This window comes from Coregonus lavaretus (assembly GCF_964263955.1).
Source record: "Coregonus lavaretus genome assembly, chromosome: 33".
In the NCBI taxonomy this organism is placed as follows: Eukaryota; Metazoa; Chordata; class Actinopteri; order Salmoniformes; family Salmonidae; genus Coregonus; species Coregonus lavaretus.
Genome location: NC_140020.1, coordinates 14,093,761 through 14,111,710, shown reverse-complemented (window position 1 = coordinate 14,111,710; position 17,950 = coordinate 14,093,761). Strand labels below are relative to the sequence as shown.

The 17,950-nt window shown below is 40.5% G+C and overlaps 1 protein-coding gene across 2 annotated transcripts in view; it reads left to right on the top strand.

Annotated features, from left to right (window-relative positions):
* The first annotated feature begins 14,751 nt into the window (after positions 1-14,751).
* Positions 14,752-17,950, top strand: part of LOC311108782 (tumor protein D53 homolog) — a 57,200-nt gene continuing 54,001 nt past the window's right edge. Inside the window, exon 1 of one of the 2 annotated variants that reach the window (XM_084151529.1) lies at positions 14,752-14,881. In XM_084151529.1, coding sequence (XP_084007655.1) covers positions 14,863-14,881 — 19 coding nt within the window. In that variant the 5' untranslated portion in view covers positions 14,752-14,862. The remainder of the gene's footprint in view (positions 14,882-17,950) is intronic. The other variant, XM_084151530.1, reaches the window with a different exon arrangement.

Here is a 17,950-nt window from a genome sequence, read left to right as displayed (position 1 = left end):
CAGATACCAGCACTACCACACTGGTCCCTGGTACAGCATGCCAGCATGGGGTATGGAAAAATACCCGGTGAATTACAGTATTTCATATTGTATTTTGAAAATACAAAAAATAAGTAATCTTTCAAATCCATTTGAAATTATATTCATGGAAAGATTACGGCTTAAAAGAGAAATCCACTATTTTACAACTTGATGTTAGATGGTTCCTCACCCTGAAAATAGTATATGGGCCAGGAGAAACTGTAATCCATGGTTCAGTTTTCTTTAAATAGCCATTACAAACTTCAGCTAACTTTAACCACCGCTAGCAAAAAATCTATGGAATTGATGGGGGCATGCTCACATCATGCCCACATCACTTCCATAGATTTTTAGCTAGTGGTGGCTGACGTTAGCTAACGTTTGTAATGGCTATTTAAAGAAAACTGAACCATGGATTACAGTTTCTCCTGGCCCATAGACTATTTTCAGGGTGAGGAACTATCTAACATCAAGTTGTAAAATAGTGAACTTCTTTTTTAAATGCAAGGTCTTTCCAAAACACATCATAGGTCAAAAGAGCAACTGCTGCATTGAGGAAGAGGTGTTGCTGGATGCTTGATAAAAGGATGAATGATCAAAAGAGTTCAAGTTGAACATTAATTGATTCAATTAACCCTCACAGCTATCATCCAATCATTGCATCTGAAAGACTGATATCTTGAGAGTCTATCATCTTCTACCATGTGTTTTGCTTCTTAGAAAATGAATAAATTCAGCATAATTTTCAAATTTTAATAAAATGTATCTGTTTACCTGGGAATAATTGTAAGCAAATAATTTATATCGTGGGTAAGGGATTGAATGAATCTGTTATATCAAATTATATATTATTATATATTATTATACTGTACCCCAATCATCTGGAGTTACAGTAACTCAATTTATCATGTGACAAATGTACTACAAGAGATGTAGTTACCCTGCTCTGACAGATGAGGGTGTACTGTACATTGATCAGAGGAGATTCTCAAAGACTAGAATCACAATGTATTAGGGGTGTAACGATTCGTTTTAACAACGATTCGATTTGTATCACGATTCGTGGTTGTCGATACGATTCAAGGACGATATTGGTTCATTTAGAACGATACGATCCGAAACAATTCAGTGACTTGAAATCGATTCAGTAACCTTTTAGCCAAAAATTCAACCAGTGTGACTGAAATAAATGCCTGGATACTGGACAGTGCAGGTGAAGTTTCCTAGATTCCTGTTTCTTGTAAGGACCGCAATGGTGGCTTGATAATTTCTCGCTCGTCGGCTTCTCCTCTGTCATCCGCCATGCTATGCTTTGTTGTCTTGGCGCCTTTGCGCTGCTGCTGGCGCGATGACGTCACGGATAGGCAGACTGAATCGAGTAATGTTTAAAGCCTTTATCATTAAAAGTGCTAAGAAAAAACATCCATATAAAGTCTGACGTGCTTAAATCCAATGCGTTATTTCCTAGTATCGATACAATCGATTTATTACATTTTAAAACTATGTTAGATCGATATATGTTGTCCAAAAGGCCAACTCGCCGAGCACAGATCGATGTAGTTGGATCATAGGAATATAAATCGATACATCGATGTAGTAGATGGATCGTTACACCCCTAGTAAAAACACTCCAGTGCGCAAAACAGGGGCACTGGAAAATACAAGGCACACAGGGAATATTCCCAGCGATACAAAATACATGGAGCTCCACCGAGCTTCTCTCTCCTCCACAATAAACAATCGCACACAAAGACAAGGGGGCAGAGGGAACACTTATACAGGTACTAATGAGGGGATATGAACCAGGTGTGTGTAATAAACAAGACAAAACAAATGGAATGATGAGATGAGGAGCGGCAGTGGCTAGAAGGCCGGTGACGACAAACGCCGAAGCCTGCCCGAACAAGGAGAGGGGCAGCCTCGGAGGAAGTCGTGACAGATACTGTATATTTTTGAAAGAATAATATATTTCCCTTGACAGAGTAATGCTGAATGTAAAAAATGGCTCAACTTACCCCACTCTCCCCTACACATGATGTAACATTTGTTTACGATTGACAGATAATGTTTAAATGCAAAACACTTTATTTTGTGATGGGGCCCTCAGCTCAGTTTGGGAACCTTAATCCAGGCTGGACAGCAGGAACTCAACCTGTATTTCTAGATTCCTCATCACCTCCCCCGAGAGCCTCTCTGGGCTTTCATAGATTGACTCATTGAGGTTGAAGATGGATTCTAGCCATGCCTTCATCTGGCCCTGTTGACAACAGACACATCATCAACTATGAGAGAGAGAGAGAGAGAGAGAGAGAGAGAGAGAGAGAGAGAGAGAGAGAGAGAAATGTACCTTAACGAGGAGGTAGAAGTTCTCAGCAGCCTCTGTCCAGGCTCCTCCAGGAGGGTCAATCCTCATTATGACTTGCAGGAGCAGATAAAGGAAGCTACCAGGCTTCTGGAGAAGGAACAGGGGACATGAGTGAGTGTCTACAGAGCTGATATGACAACAGTGTGTATAGCATAGATAAACAACAGGATGTTCCATTCTTAAGGCCACTTACAGATATAGGAAGAGATGTCTTTCCTTCTAGAAGGCCTAGTAGAACGAATTCATAAAAAACATCTGCGAAGTTGATGCGGTCGATCTGAAGTCAAACAAATAGGATAATTACATAATCTTCATTGACAAGCACTTTAGAAAGTCTCATTGAGTAGATGTTAGATGAGAAGACGGTGCCTGCAGCTAACGCTCAAGCTTGCATGTAGACCTACTCCTACGAGAGCCATCTCCTGCTCTAGTCGCTCCCTGTTTGCTGGCTCATTAATGAAGTTCACCAGTAGGTCGTAGGCCTGCTGAAACTGCCTCACATCCTCAAAACAAAACAATCATAAAATTCCTTAAAACTTAGATCATAAACTCAAAGATTCAGGTCTGTAATTCAAAGGGCCTCCGATTGTTTGGCTAGTATGACGTTGAAACTTTTCAACTAAACCCTATGAATCACTGTTGCCTAAAGGTAACCCACTGTGCAAGAACTGGTTGAATCAATGTTGTATCAATAAAAAATGTCAATGTGATGATGTTGAATCAAAGTGGGAAACTGATTGGATTTGAAAGAAGTCATCAACGTAAGGGAATTTCGTCTTTTAACCTAAATCCAACCTAAATCCAATTACGTTCCCTATTTGGCTGAAAAACAAAGACATCCCCTAATTATAGAGATTGCTCTGTGATTAATAAGACACACAATTGTGGAGATAGAGGACATGGTAATGTGTACTATTACTAATCAGCTATGACTGTCTAATAATGTGATTGACTACCTGTGAATGGCTATCTGAAGGTGCTGACAGTTCGTCAAGCACTAGCCTCCCAGCTTCAGTGAGGTGAATGGTAGGCTCCTCAATAACCAATTTGGAAGTCTGTGAAAAAAAAGGGAACAGGGTAAAGTAAATTCTCCCTATAAGATCAGATGAGCTTTGGTTAATAATGTGTTTGGTTACCTGTGTGTTTAACACTGCAAGCTCTGTTACCAGCATTCTCCCAGCACGAGTGAGGTAGTAGACTGGTTTGGCCTTGGAGAAGACAGGCTATGAAGACAAGGGAATATGTTTTTTCATTATGTGGTTTTATAGAAAACTAGTGACTTGATGTTAATCTTTAATATCCTCTAAAGACCAGAGAGTATCAGAATGGATAGACTCACAAAGATAGGAACACACAAGGGTCCAGACCAAGGGATTAAAGCCAGACAGGACCGGTGCCCAACCTCCTCATCCACATACTAAGGAACAAGACAGGATTAAATTAAGAGTCAGTTTGAATGATAGACAGGTAGCCTATAGGACTGACAGACTGGAATAGGGAGGATCGCAAGAGGAGGCCACTGCATGATAGATTCTAAGACAATTGGCAGTTGAAATACACATGTCTGTGTTCAAAGGTTAAGGAAACATCTGAGGTACCTGCCTATGAATGGTTACCTGTTCATTTTGAGAGGACAGTTCCTCCCATACCATCCTCCTAGCAGGAGTGAAACTGATGATAATGGGCTGCTCCATTGTGAAAATCTGAGAAAATGAGGGAACAGCTTTAAAGATATCAAAGTATTCTACTAGTGGATACTGAAGGTAATTATCCCTATTAGATCAGATGAGTAATGGTTAATAATCTGAATGGTTACCTGTGTGTTTAACATTGCCATCTCTCTCACCAGCATCCTCCCAGCGTGGGTAAAATAATAAATTGGCTGCAGTTTGACAGGCTATAAAAAAAGGGAATATGTTTACAGAAATGTATTTCCAGAAGTTTCTTTTAGAAAAAGTTATGTTTATGTTTAAGCCCCCCTAAAGACCAGAGAGTATCAGAATGGATGGACTTACAGCGTTTGAAACCCACAGAGGTCCAGACCAAGGGATTAAAGCCAGACAGGGCTGCTGCCGAACCTCCTCATCCACGTATTAAGGAACAAGACAGGATCAATTTAAGAGTCAGTTTGAATGATAGACTGGTACTGTATAGGAGTAAAATATTGGCATAGGGAAGATTGCAAGAGGAGGCCACTGCAATGATAATAGTTGAAATACACAGGTCTGAGATATAAATGTTAAGAACATGTCTGAAGTACCTGCAGATGAATGGCTACCTCTTCAAGCTGAGAGGACAGTTCATCCAATACCATCATGCCAGCACGAGAGATGAAAATGTGCTGCTCAATCTTGCAAATCTGTAAGAAAATGAGGGAACTGTTTTAAGGGCATCAAAGTATCCCACTACCATAGTAGATACTGAAGGTAATCCTGCCAATTAGATAAAATGAGCTTTGTCCAATAATCTGCATGGTTACCTGTGTGTTTAACACTGCCAGCTCTCTCACCAGCATCCGTCCAGCATGGGTAAGGTAATAAGTTGGCTGCAGTGTTACAGACTATTACAAAAATAGGGAATATGTTTACAGAAATGTATTTTCATATTGTTCTACAGAAAGCATCATGTTTATGTTTAAGTTACATAAACCAGTCTAAAGACCAAAGAGTATCAGAATGGATGGACTTACAGAGCTGGGAACCCACAGAGGACCAGACCAAGGGATTAAAGCCAGACAGGGCTGCTGCCGAACCTCCTCATCCACATACTAAGGAACAAGACAGGATCAAATTAAAAGTAAGTTTGAATGATAGACAGGTAGCCTATAGGTCTGACAGACTGCTATAGGGAGGATCACAAGAGGAGGCTACTGCATGATAGATTCTGAGACACTACACAGGTCTGTGTTGAAAGGTTAAGGAAACATCTGAGGTACCTGCATATGAATGGCTACCTGTTCATTTTGAGAGGACAGTTCATTCCATACCATCCTCCTAGCAGGAGTGAAACAGATGAAAATGGGCTGCTCCACTGTGAATATCTGTGAGAAAATGAGGGAACGAACATCAAAGTATTTCACTACCGTAGTGGATACTGAAGGTAATCCTGCCTATTAGATTAGATGAGCTTTGTCCAATAATCTGCATGGTTACCTGCGTGTTTAACACTGCCAGCTCTCTCACCAGCATCCTCCCAGCATGGGTAAGGTAATATGTTGGCTGCAGTTATAAAAAATAGGGAATATGTTTACAGAAATGTATTTCCATATTGTTCTTCAGAAAACGTCATGTTTATGTTTAAAGTACATAAACCAGTTTTAAGACCAGAGAGAAGACCAAAGAGTATCAGAATGGATGGACTTACAGAGCTGGGAACCCACAGAGGTCCAGACCAAGGGATTAAAGCCAGACAGGGCCGGTGCCCAACCTCCTCAACCACATACTAAGGAAGAAAATCAGGATCAATTTATGAGTCAGTAAAATGACAGTTTGAATGACAGATTGTTATTGAACCAATCCTGCTAATGAAGCAGTATTGTTATAGCCTGGGTGCCAGTCTGTTTCAGCTCTCTGTCCACTCCTTATGGGATTGTGATGCCAATATCATATTGCCACGATGGAATTGGCAAGAGAGCAGAAAGACTGGCACCCAAGCTATTGATAGGCCTGCAGCATTCTTACCTGAACAAGGACTGGGTCCTCCTGGTCCAGGGTGGGCTCATTATCTTCATGAAAAACAATAAAGGATTGTTTTCTCTAAGTTTAAGAAATACTAGCTACAAGACACCAGACATCTGTCCATGTAGTTAGGCTGATCATATATTTACTTGTGTTTTATATTGTATGACATCAAATGTATTTATGTGTCTGCATAATGTACCAACATGTTCAATTAAACCTAAAGCAACGGTTTGGTTTCAAAGGAGCAAGTTTGTTTGTTGTTGTTAATCTAGGGCTACACTGTAAAAAATGTAATCACCATGATTGCTACCTAAATGACACCCTATTCCCTATTTAGTGCACTACTTTTGACCAGCGCCTTTTAACCATAGAACTATGGGTCCTGGTCAAAATAAGAAATAGGGTATTGGGTGGCATTTGGGACTATTACTATGTAGACATTGTCAAATATGTAAACTTACCCTCCTCAACCGTGACAACACGGTCCACGCTCTCCACGGTGGCCAGTGCATCCTCACCGATACCGTAATATTTGCTATAAAAGTAGACTGCCGAACCGGTCGCAAACAACAGGCCAGCTGCACACAGAAGCGACCTCTCGCGGAGGAATCTCAGCGGGGTCGCTGTCAACAAACGACTGAACATAGACCTACTCATTATCGCTCTACATACTGCAGTGATTTTGACTGAGTTCAAAACCATCTGACAATTCTTTATTAGAATTACAGGGTTTTATAGGGACCATTAATACGTCAAAGTCTTCCATAAGTCATGGTTGGCTATGTCACAATGGGATAAACATGTTTATCAAACTGATTAAAAAACACTCAACAGTGACATCAATTAAATTGAATTTTGAGCATGATTTGGGAGTTTATACAATTGTAAACTATGAAACCATTGTTTAGAGAACAGTAGGAGTATAACCATTTAGAAAATACTGTATCTATGGCTCTGAGTAGGAGTAGAAGGGACCGCGTCACAATGCGCTCGCCATGGTTCTGAAAAAGAACGTTGCTGCGTTCATCAGCTCTGTGATGTTCTAGGCGGAGACACTCACTGAACCACTCACTTTCACGTTCAAGGTGTCAAAGCGTTCAACCAACATGCATTGGACTAAAACATCATTCAAATAGTTACTAAAAAGCCTACAGATATGTTTTACATTATTATTTTAAATCTCCTGCATAAATCAGCTGAGATAGCCTACTCTTCTCATCTCTTCGCCCTCCTGCCCTGGTGGTTATATCAGAGCGTTTTGATAACTGATTGATAATTTGGATTATTCATATCCAAAGTGAAATGCTGATTGTGTCATATTTATAATGTAGGCCTAGTAGCCCACGTTTCATGACATAACCCTAATCCTAAAATTGAAACCCTGGGCGAGCACACAAGCTCTGGCTGTACAGCCGGCAACAATAATACATCCAAAGCGGGTGGCTGTTGAGGAAAACCAGTACACCAACACAAATCTTCATTAGGAGATAAAAGTAATCAGAGGCTAAAAGAAAATGGCAGACAATAGAAATCGAATGCGTATGTTACGGCTGGTTAGTGTTTTAATTACGAAGGACTCCCACAAATCTATTGTCTCTCTAAAAAACTGTAGGCTGCATATTGGTGGTCAAAGTGGTCGAAACGGTGTAGTGATCCTCGCTAATACAGTGAGCCACATTACAATTCTGACCAAGTGGGTTAAATCTGTTGGAGCGATGCGTAGGGTGTGTGCCTTTCACGCATGTAACCTGGGTTCGCTTCCCCGCCCCTTGTTTGCTACAATATTTTAGGAAAGGGACATCTTCATGACCAACAATCTTACTCTAAAAACGTTTGTGAAAAAAGTTTGGTCAGTCTGTGAAAGTTAGAAAAGGTTGGTTAGTCTGTGAAAGTTAGAAACTTCCAGCAGGAATTGACAGTCATCAGTCAAGGTGGTTGGATTATATAGCTACAGTGGTGCTATGGTTCCAAAAGTGCTGGTGATAAAATTAACATTACTGGCATACACATTTCAAAACAAAAGCCTATGATCAGGTATGGAGTTTTGGAAATGTTGTTAAACCCAACAGTCTATACTCTATAGCACAAAGTGTGATGTCCCCAATGATAAAATTGCATGTTACTCTAATTGTGAGATGTGTTACAGTTTACAATAGGCTACTTGGGTCTACTATACCTTCATCCTTTATTAAAGCATTCGGTTGCTAGCATTATCTCCACAAGCAAGGGTATCCTGGGGAAAGACAAATCTTCTCCTCCCAGTAGACTAACTGAATCAAAGCCAGTAGCCTTTAACATTACTGCTAGATAGCCATGTAAACACGAACCTCAGTGGCAGAGCTAAAGCTCCTCTGAGATCTTGCATAGGCTGCTGTTTACCATAATCAGGATATTTTTTTACAAACCTTGGCGATACTTTCTTTGTTCTCGATTCGGAAGAAACTTGTCTCTTATGAACATCTGTGTGCAGTTGCAGGTGGAACTCCAAAAAACAGAGAATATTCAGAAAAATATTAAATCCACTTTTTGTATTGAGCGATAAATACCGCTTTCATATGTGTAGATCTTTCTTTTGGTCGCACTGTGGGAAGTGTTGTCATTAAGGCTACTTCTACAAGCGGCCGCAGCCGCTTCGCATAGAAACGACTAGTTACTGCAACGGTGTTGGGAAATGTGAGATGTGCACAGCTAAAATGCCGAGGACTGTGCAAAAGGTGGATTTAATATATTTTTTGTCGAATTTTCTCTAGTTTTTGGAGTATGCTACCTGTAACTGCACACATACGTTTATAAGAGACACATTTCTTCCTAGGTTAGGGGTCTATAATTGTAAAATAAATGTGTTTGATTGAATAACTAGCCTAATCTAACTATCGTGGTCATACATCTGGACTCTTCATCATCATCATCAACACTTTGAATTACTAAGGAATATTCCTATAGCAACTGGTTGCTAGGGGAAACGAGACACTAGCATTATCCTCTTGTGGATAAGAGCGTCTGCTAAATGACTAAAATGTAAATGTAAAATGTTGTGAGACTGAGAGGGAGGATTGGAGAAGTGCACGAGGAGGGGTGGGAAGCAGAGAAGACGGAGCATGGTTGAAATTCCACCAAATGGATAAGAAGAGGCAGACAAAGTTTGACACATTTATGTTTTCAGTGGTTGACCGACACGAATGAACGAGTAAACCTTGTTTTAGCCTAGTGAAGTATCACAAATTAATACCTCAGTATTAATTATCCACTGCACGGAATCTCCATGAGGGCACAAGTCTGCATGACGATTTTCGCGTAAAGAGAGGCAGCGCGGGAGAGCTGACTTGTCGCCTGGCAGGTATGTTCTGCTATTTTGAATAAAGCTAGCCATACAGCTAATATAAGTTTTAGGCTATTATTAATTTCGTATAGCTAACTAAATAAATGAAGCTATCTAACAGCAATGCTGTTGTGGGCTTACACATGTAATAATTAAAACCAGGAGCCTATAATGGAGGAAGTCAGCTTTTCAGTCAGTCCTATCATTTATATTGAAAATAGGTTATTATAACACAAGGTAAACACACATTTACAATAATTGTTAGGTCTATGTTATTAGCCAAAAATTGACTGATACAAGTACAGAAACATTCATAGCCAGAGGCAACCTAGGCTACACTGCAATTAACACTATACTTATTATACACGCTATGTTCTACAGTGCTGATTCTAAGAACAGGGTTAATTCCCATAAAGTATTAGTATCTCTGTCTCTATCACATACATGCATGGACAAGGAAGATAGGTTGCATAAACAGATACAAATATAGAGCGATAAGGCGCAAGGGGGACAGGGGAAGAGAATAAACAGTGAGAGGGAAAGAATTGGTGAGTACGCTCTGTCCTGCAAATGCCAGAGCACATCAGCGCCGGAGCTACATCTAGTTTGATGTAAGGAAGTAGCCTACTCGATTGCCTATCCAGGGGCCTTGTATGTGATCAGACCTGTTGAAGGTGGGGTTCGTGTGTGAATGTGAGTATGAAAGTGTGAGTATGTATAGCTGTAAGTATGAGAACGTATCAGTGTAAACTAGGGGTGTAACGATTCGTTTTAACAACGATTCGATTTGTATCACGATTCGTGGTTGTCGATACGATTCAAGGACGATATTGGTTCATTTAGAACGATACGATCCGAAACGATTCAGTGACTTGAAATCGATTCAGTAACCTTTTAGCCAAAAATTCAACCAGTGTGACTGAAATAAATACCTGGATACTGGACAGTGCAGGTGAAGTTTCCTAGATTCCTGTTTCTTGTAATGGAATCAGGTATCAATTAATTATGAATATAAATAAACAAGTAAACAACAATGAATGGCAAATGCATTCACATTTTATTTGAATAAAGTGCAAACAACACTTTAGGTTGAATTAACAGGAAGTTAAAATTGTCTGATCTCATTTTCAATATTCAATACATTGTCAATAAAAGTACAGTAAGTGCAACCAACATTTCAACAGTAGGTTTACCTGCTACTTCTGCTTTTGTTTTTCAACATAAAAATATTACAATATTAATATCAAAAATAAAGTGCAACCAACATCTCTTCAGGTTGAATTAACAGTAGGTTTACCTGCTACTTCTGCTTTTGTTTTTCAACATAAAAATATTACAATATTAATATCAAAAATAAAGTGCAACCAACATCTCTTCAGGTTGAATAAAGAGTAGGTTTACCTGCTACTTCTGCTTTTGTTTTTCAACATTACAATACAAATACAGTATTAATATCAAAAATAAAGTGCAACCAACATCTCTTCAGGTTGAATTAACAGTAGGTTTACCTGCTACTTCTGCTTTTGTTTTTCAACATTACAATACAAATACAGTATTAATATCAAAAATAAAGTGCAACCAACATTTCTTCAGGTTGAATGAGCAGTGGATGAACCTGCTACTACTCTCATTTTAATAAACAAACAATATTCAACAAATGATCAAGTGTAACCTACTAGGCTACTCTTCAATGACTACAGATTTTTTTTCAAAAATATCAACTGATCAACATGATCTGGCTGCAGAACACTTCTCTGTGCGTTCACTATGTCGCCAGCAGTACTAAAAACTCGTTCTGCTGGCACACTGGTGCCTGGAATGCACAGGTACCGTTTAGCAAGGGTGGAAAGTACAGGTAGCTCTTTCTCCTGAGATCTCCACCACTTCATGGCATTTTCAGTCAAAGGCAACGCATCCTTTGCTCGGTACTTTAACCCCTCTGCTCTGGCTGTCTCGCTTGTGGATTTTCTTTCTCTTTGGGTGAAGGAATCGCCAAACAGCGCATCTAAGGCTTTCTTCTTACAAGGAGGTGACTCATTTGGAGCTACAATATAAGAAATATATTTCAAAATATAGTCATGTTTTTCATTAATACAAAACAACAACAATCTTTTATTGGTATCACATGAAACACACCTGTGGTCTCTTCATTGAATCCTGACAGCTTTGTGCTTGAGCTTCCCTCGTCTTCCTCCTGATTTCCCATTGCTTGCATCTATTGATGTAAGAATGTGTGAACTGTTCAAATTTCTGCTCTGTAATACTGCACACATAAATTTAGAGGAAGATAAAGAACAGATGAGATTTGAGAGAGGACAAATGAAAGGGGAGAAGAGAAAAGAGCAGAGGAAAGAGGAGAGAAGAGTTACCTGGTGGGACACTTCTGCCTCAAAAACCAGTTTTGTGTAGACCTGTTCTCTGTCCTCTTTTTCCAGGTAGGGCAGTTCTTTAAATCGTGGGTCCAACGCTGATGCTGTTTAAAGAACAAGAATATTGCATTCATTGCATTATTAAATTAAGTTGACCTGAAATTGCAAGTGATGACCACCTCCTCATACACAAAATAATCAGAAGATTAAACTTTAGTATGTTTAAAAGAAATGTGGCACAGTGATGATGTAAAGCCACCATGAACTAAGAATTGTATTGCAGATATCTTGTTTACTTTTCCATATGAAAAAACAACTCAAATTCAAACTTGAAAACGCAAAGGTGTGGCATTTTACAAATTAATACAGTCTAATAACCTAAAATATTAACCAAGTTGATTTTAATTAAGACTCCAAATTAATTACCTATGTTGAGAGCATCTTGGGTGCCCCTGTAGCGTGTGGAGAGGTCACTGGCCATCACCCTCTTAATCTCTGCAACCAGGGTTGAGTCGTCTTCGCATGGCTGTAGGTGTTTCAGCAGTTTTGCTTGAAGAGGAGCAATTACAGAGAGAGTTGGCTGGTCTTCTTCACACATCACAGTGGTTGCCATTTTGACAGGACCCATCAACTGAACAATGTCATCCATGTTGGCAATATCACTCTCACTCAGCGTGCCTACATCTGTGACCCCCTTTCGTAGATCCTTGGACATCAGAGTTGCCATTATAGCTGGCTGTTGTTCCAAAAAACGTTCAAGCATTTCGAATGAACTGTTCCATCTGGTGATTATGTCTTGGATCAGTTTATGTTTTGGTAAATCCATCAGAGTTTGTTTTTCCTGTAGGGCGTGACATGCAATCGGGCTGCGGTGAAAATATCCAACAATTTTTCGCACTTTCCCCAACAACCTGGAAGCACGGTCCACCCCCAAACCCTTCTGCGAGGCAAGGTTGAGTGTATGTGCGAAGCAGGTAATGTGTGGACTGAACTGGGCTTCTGCACCGGCCACAATCATATTCCTGGCGTTATCTGTGACGATGGCAGGATTCTTGTCGTAGATTTTCCACTCCATGCAGGCTTCACGCAGTAACGCGCCAATATTTTTACCAGTATGGGCTTCATTTAAAACTCTGGTTAGCAGAACAAAGGTCTTCATTTTCCACTCCGGATCAATGTGATGAGAGGTAATTGTCACATACCCTTGATTTGAGCATGACGTCCAGCCATCTGTCGTTATCGCTACTCGTTCAGCTTGAGAAAGCGACAGCTTCACATCATTCTTAGTACTTTCGTACAATGCAGGAATAACCTTTTCTGAGAAGTGTGGTCGGCTTGGTATTGTGTACCTTGGCTCCAATGTTTGAATCATTTCACGGAATCCCGGATTTTCAACCACACTGTAGGGTCGCATGTCTTTGCAGATAAACTTGGCAATTGTTGCCGTGATGTTTTTCGCCCGAGCTGAGTTTTGGCCTAGTCTCTGACTAAACATGCAGGCGAGACCTGAGGCTTCTGCAGAGTTGACTTTACCTTTCGCTGCTGTAGCAGCGGGAACGCTGCAAGAGGTGCCTGGACAGTCGGTGTTGTGTGAAATCCCATGGCGCCTTAGTAGGTGGTTGGAGAGATTTGTCATGTTGCCGTTGTACTTTACTTGACCTTTACATATCCTACAAACAGCGAGCGACTTATTTAGAACATCTCCGTCTTTGCAAAAGCCAAAGTGTTTCCACACACTGGACCGCAATGGTGGCTTGATAATTTCTCGCTCGTCGGCTTCTCCTCTGTAGTCCGCCATGCTATGTTTGGTTGTCTTTGCGCCTTTGCGCTGCTGTTGGCGCGATGACGTCACGGATAGGCAGACTGAATCGAGTAATGTTTAAAGCCTTTATCATTAAAAGTGCTAAGAAAAAACATCCATATAAAGTCTGACGTGCTTAAATCCAATGGGTTATTTCCTAGTATCGATACAATCGATTTATTACATTTTAAAACGATGTTAGATCGATATATGTTGTCCAAAAGGCCAACTCGCCGAGCACAGATCGATGTAGTTGGATCATAGGAATATAAATCGATACATCGATGTAGTAGATGGATCGTTACACCCCTACAATGTATGTATCAGCCATGACTTCTCATTCTGTTATGAAACATTGTATCCAACTAGCCTAAATTAATAGATACATAAACGTCACACTTTCACTCTACCGGAAACAATGTCAATAATATTTAAGTGTACTAAACTAATAGCATTGTTTGATTATTATTATTATTATTATTATTATTATTATTATTATTATTATTATTATTATAGTTCAGCATATTGCATATTTGGCATCATCAGGGTCCGTGTAACGTTTATCAGTCTAATGATCTAAAACACTCATTAAAATTGAATATTAGTTTACATTTCTCAAATTCTCAATTTTCTGATTGTATTAGATCGTGGAATGATAAGCATTACACGCACCATTCGCATACACCCATCAGTCTAAATCATGTTGTTCCTTAGACAGGAAAGAGTATTTGGAATATGAAAACTTCACAACTTTTTCTCAGATTCCTTTGTGAGTAAAGGGCAGTCTAGTTGGATGCGTCCCAACTCTAACGTCACCCCATTGAAGTTTACCACATTTTTACATTTTAGCAGACATTGTTACCAAGAGCAATTTACTGGCGCAATTAGGGTTACGTACGTTGAAGGGCACATCGACAGATGTTTCACCTAGTCGGCTCAGCGATTCGAACCGTTCTGTTACTGGCACAATGCTCTTAACCGCTAGGCTACCAGCTACTCTGCACTGGTTAAAAGGTGAGGGTTAGGTAAGGGTCGGGTTTAAGGTTAGGGTTAGGATTTAGGGTATGGACGTCCCAATGATCCCATATAGCGCTAACCTTATTTTTAGTCATTGGGTCCACCGCTATTGGTGTGTGTTAGACGCTCCGCCCATGGAGGCGGTACCGTAATAACTGACAATGAAGGAAGTCGTGTAAAGACTGGCATCTGACAGCGCAGCAGTAAGCTACTGTATCTACGTCCAAAGCGTTGTTTGGGAGAACAATTTATATTTACTAGAAGTAGCCAACTGCATCAGATTGTTTCGAATGGAGACCAGACAACAAGGTGAGTGAGCGTTCCAACTCGCAAAACGTATAGAATAATATATTGCACATAGTGGTTCATGTGGATGTAATATTGCTCTGTTGCATTTATTCAACTGGGTAGTATTTAGCCTATTGTTTGTTACTTACAATTAGCAGAGAGATGAACGAAAACTATTGTTAGTGAATTAATATTTGATATAGTCTTAGTTAACCTTAATAAATATATTAATAACCGTAATAAGCAGTTGACCTTTTATATGGGATGATGGTCTTGATAGATAAAATTATGCGTCATAACTTTTAATAAATTCTTCCTCAAAAGACAAACATTTTATCAACAGAGTAGCCATTTGCGACCAGTTATCACATGACGCGCCTAGGCTGCTAAATGGAGCACGTGGTTAACTTTTACCATTGCTGTCCAGTGTGCAACATCATGTTGCAACATGGTAACAAAAGATCAAGTTTGTAATGTTGCTCTGTCCCTCTGTTGGGTAAAAATTCATTTAGCAAACCATATGACTGGCTCAAGGGCAAGGCCACTACTTTCCCTCCCCACGTGACCATCTGACCAAATAATTGAAACCTTGTGATAGGTATTCTGCTTTGGAGAGAGTTTCTTTTGTAGTTGGCCCTATTTCCAAATAGCAAGATGGCTGTTTTATCTTGTGCACACTAGATTAGGCTACCAGTTGAATACTGGATATTTTAATCAACTTTCTGGTTCAAACAAGGTCTAGCCATTGGTTTTGATCAACCTCCGGTTATCAGGTTACAGTCAGTCTGTAATGCAGGGGTATTCTACCAGGGCGGCAAGTGCCGATGGCTGCTAGTAAGCTTTCTTGACTGACTTGGACATTCATTTTGCCAACACATGGCTAACCTTTGTTTAACCAGCTAAACAGCTGCTCTTAGCGGAAATAGGCTACAGTGAGGGAAAAAAGCTTTTGATCCCCTGCTGATTTTGTACGTTTGCCCACTGACAAAGAAATTATCAGTCTATAATTTTAATGGTAGGTTTATTTGAACAGTGAGGGACAGAATAACAACAACAAAAATCCAGAAAAATGCATGTAAAAAATGTTATAAACTGATTTGCATTTTAATGAGGGAAATAAGTATTTGACCCCCTCTCAATCAGAAAGATTTCTGGCTCCCATGTGTCTTTTATACAGGTAACGAGCTGAGATTAGGAGCACACTCTTAAAGGGAGTGCTCCTAATCTCAGTTTGTTACCTGTATAAAAGACACCTGTCCACAGAAGCAATCAATCAATCAGATTCCAAACTCTCCACCATGGCCAAGACCAAAGAGCTCTCCAAGGATGTCAGGGACAAGATTGTAGACCTACACAAGGATGGAATGGGCTACAAGACCATCGCCAAGCAGCTTGGTGAGAAGGTGACAACAGTTGGTGTGATTATTCGCAAATGGAAGAAACACAAAATAACTGTCAATCTCCCTCGGCCTGGGGCTCCATGCAAGATCTCACCTTGTGGAGTTGCAATGATCATGAGAACGGTGAGGAATCAGCCCAGAACTACACGGGAGGATCTTGTCAATGATCTCAAGGCAGCTGGGACCATAGTCACCAAGAAAACAGTTGGTAACACACTACGCCGTGAAGGACTGAAATCCTGCAGCGCCCGCAAGGTCCCCCTGCTCAAGAAAGCACATATACAGGCCCGTCTGAAGTTTGCCAATGAACATCTGAATGATTCAGAGGAGAACTGGGTGAAAGTGTTGTGGTCAGATGAGACCAAAATTGAGCTCTTTGGCATCAACTCAACTCGCCGTGTTTGGAGGAGGAGGAATGCTGCCTATGACCCCAAGACCACCATCCCCACCGTCAAACATGGAGGTGGAAACATTATGCTAAGGGGGTGTTTTTCTGCTAAGGGGACAGGACAACTTCACCGCATCAAAGGGACGATGGATGGGGCCATGTACTATCTAATCTTGGGTGAGAACCTCCTTCCCTCAGCCAGGGCATTGGAAATGGGTCGTGGATGGGTATTCCAGCATGACAATGACCCAAAACACACGGCCAAGGCCACAAAGAAGTGGCTCAAGAAGAAGCACATTAAGGTCCTGGAGTGGCCTAGCCAGTCTCCAGACCTTAATCCCATAGAAAATCTGTGGAGGGAGCTGAAGGTTCGAGTTGCCAAACGTCAGCCTCAACCTTAATGACTTGGAGAAGATCTGCAAAGAGGAGTGGGACAAAATCCCTCCTGAGATGTGTGCAAACCTGGTGGCCAACTACAAGAAACGTCTGACCTCTGTGATTGCCAACAAGGGTTTTGCCACCAAGTACGTACAAAATCAGCAGGGGATCAAATACTTTTTTCCCTCACTGTATGTTAGAGTTTACACTTCCTCTTCCAATTATAATGTGGGGAGGTCAAAATAATGAAAAACTATATACCAAATATTCATTTTGAAAGAAAGGCGGCCTGTGCGTAAGAGAGAAAAATATATAGATAGTTCAAAAGGGACTCGCACTCAAACCATGAATAGGAATAACCCAAGGAGGCTGAGATGTAAAAATAATATACTTAATTTAATCCATGCTCGAAAGAATACAAAGGGTGACAGTGCAAATTAAATAAAGAGCATACGTTTCGGCCTTATGCCTTCATCAGTGCTGTACAAAGCATTTATTACTTTTCCTTGCCATTATCATTCACCTGGGGGGCTAATGTACACTGCTCAAAAAAATAAAGGGAGCACTATAATAACACATCCTAGATCTGAATGAATGAAATAATCTTATTAAATAATTTTTTCTTTACATAGTTGAATGTGCTGACAACAAAATCACACAAAAATGATCAATGGAAATCAAATTTATCAACCCACGGAGGTCTGGATTTGGAGTCACCCTCAAAATTAAAGTGGAAAACCACACTACAGGCTGATCCAACTTTGATGTAATGTCCTTAAAACAAGTCAAAATGAGGCTCAGTAGTGTGTGTGGCCTCCACGTGCCTGTATGACCTCCCTACAACGCCTGGGCATGCTCCTGATGAGGTGGCGGATGGTCTCCTGAGGGATCTCCTCCCAGACCTGGACTAAAGCATCTGCCAAC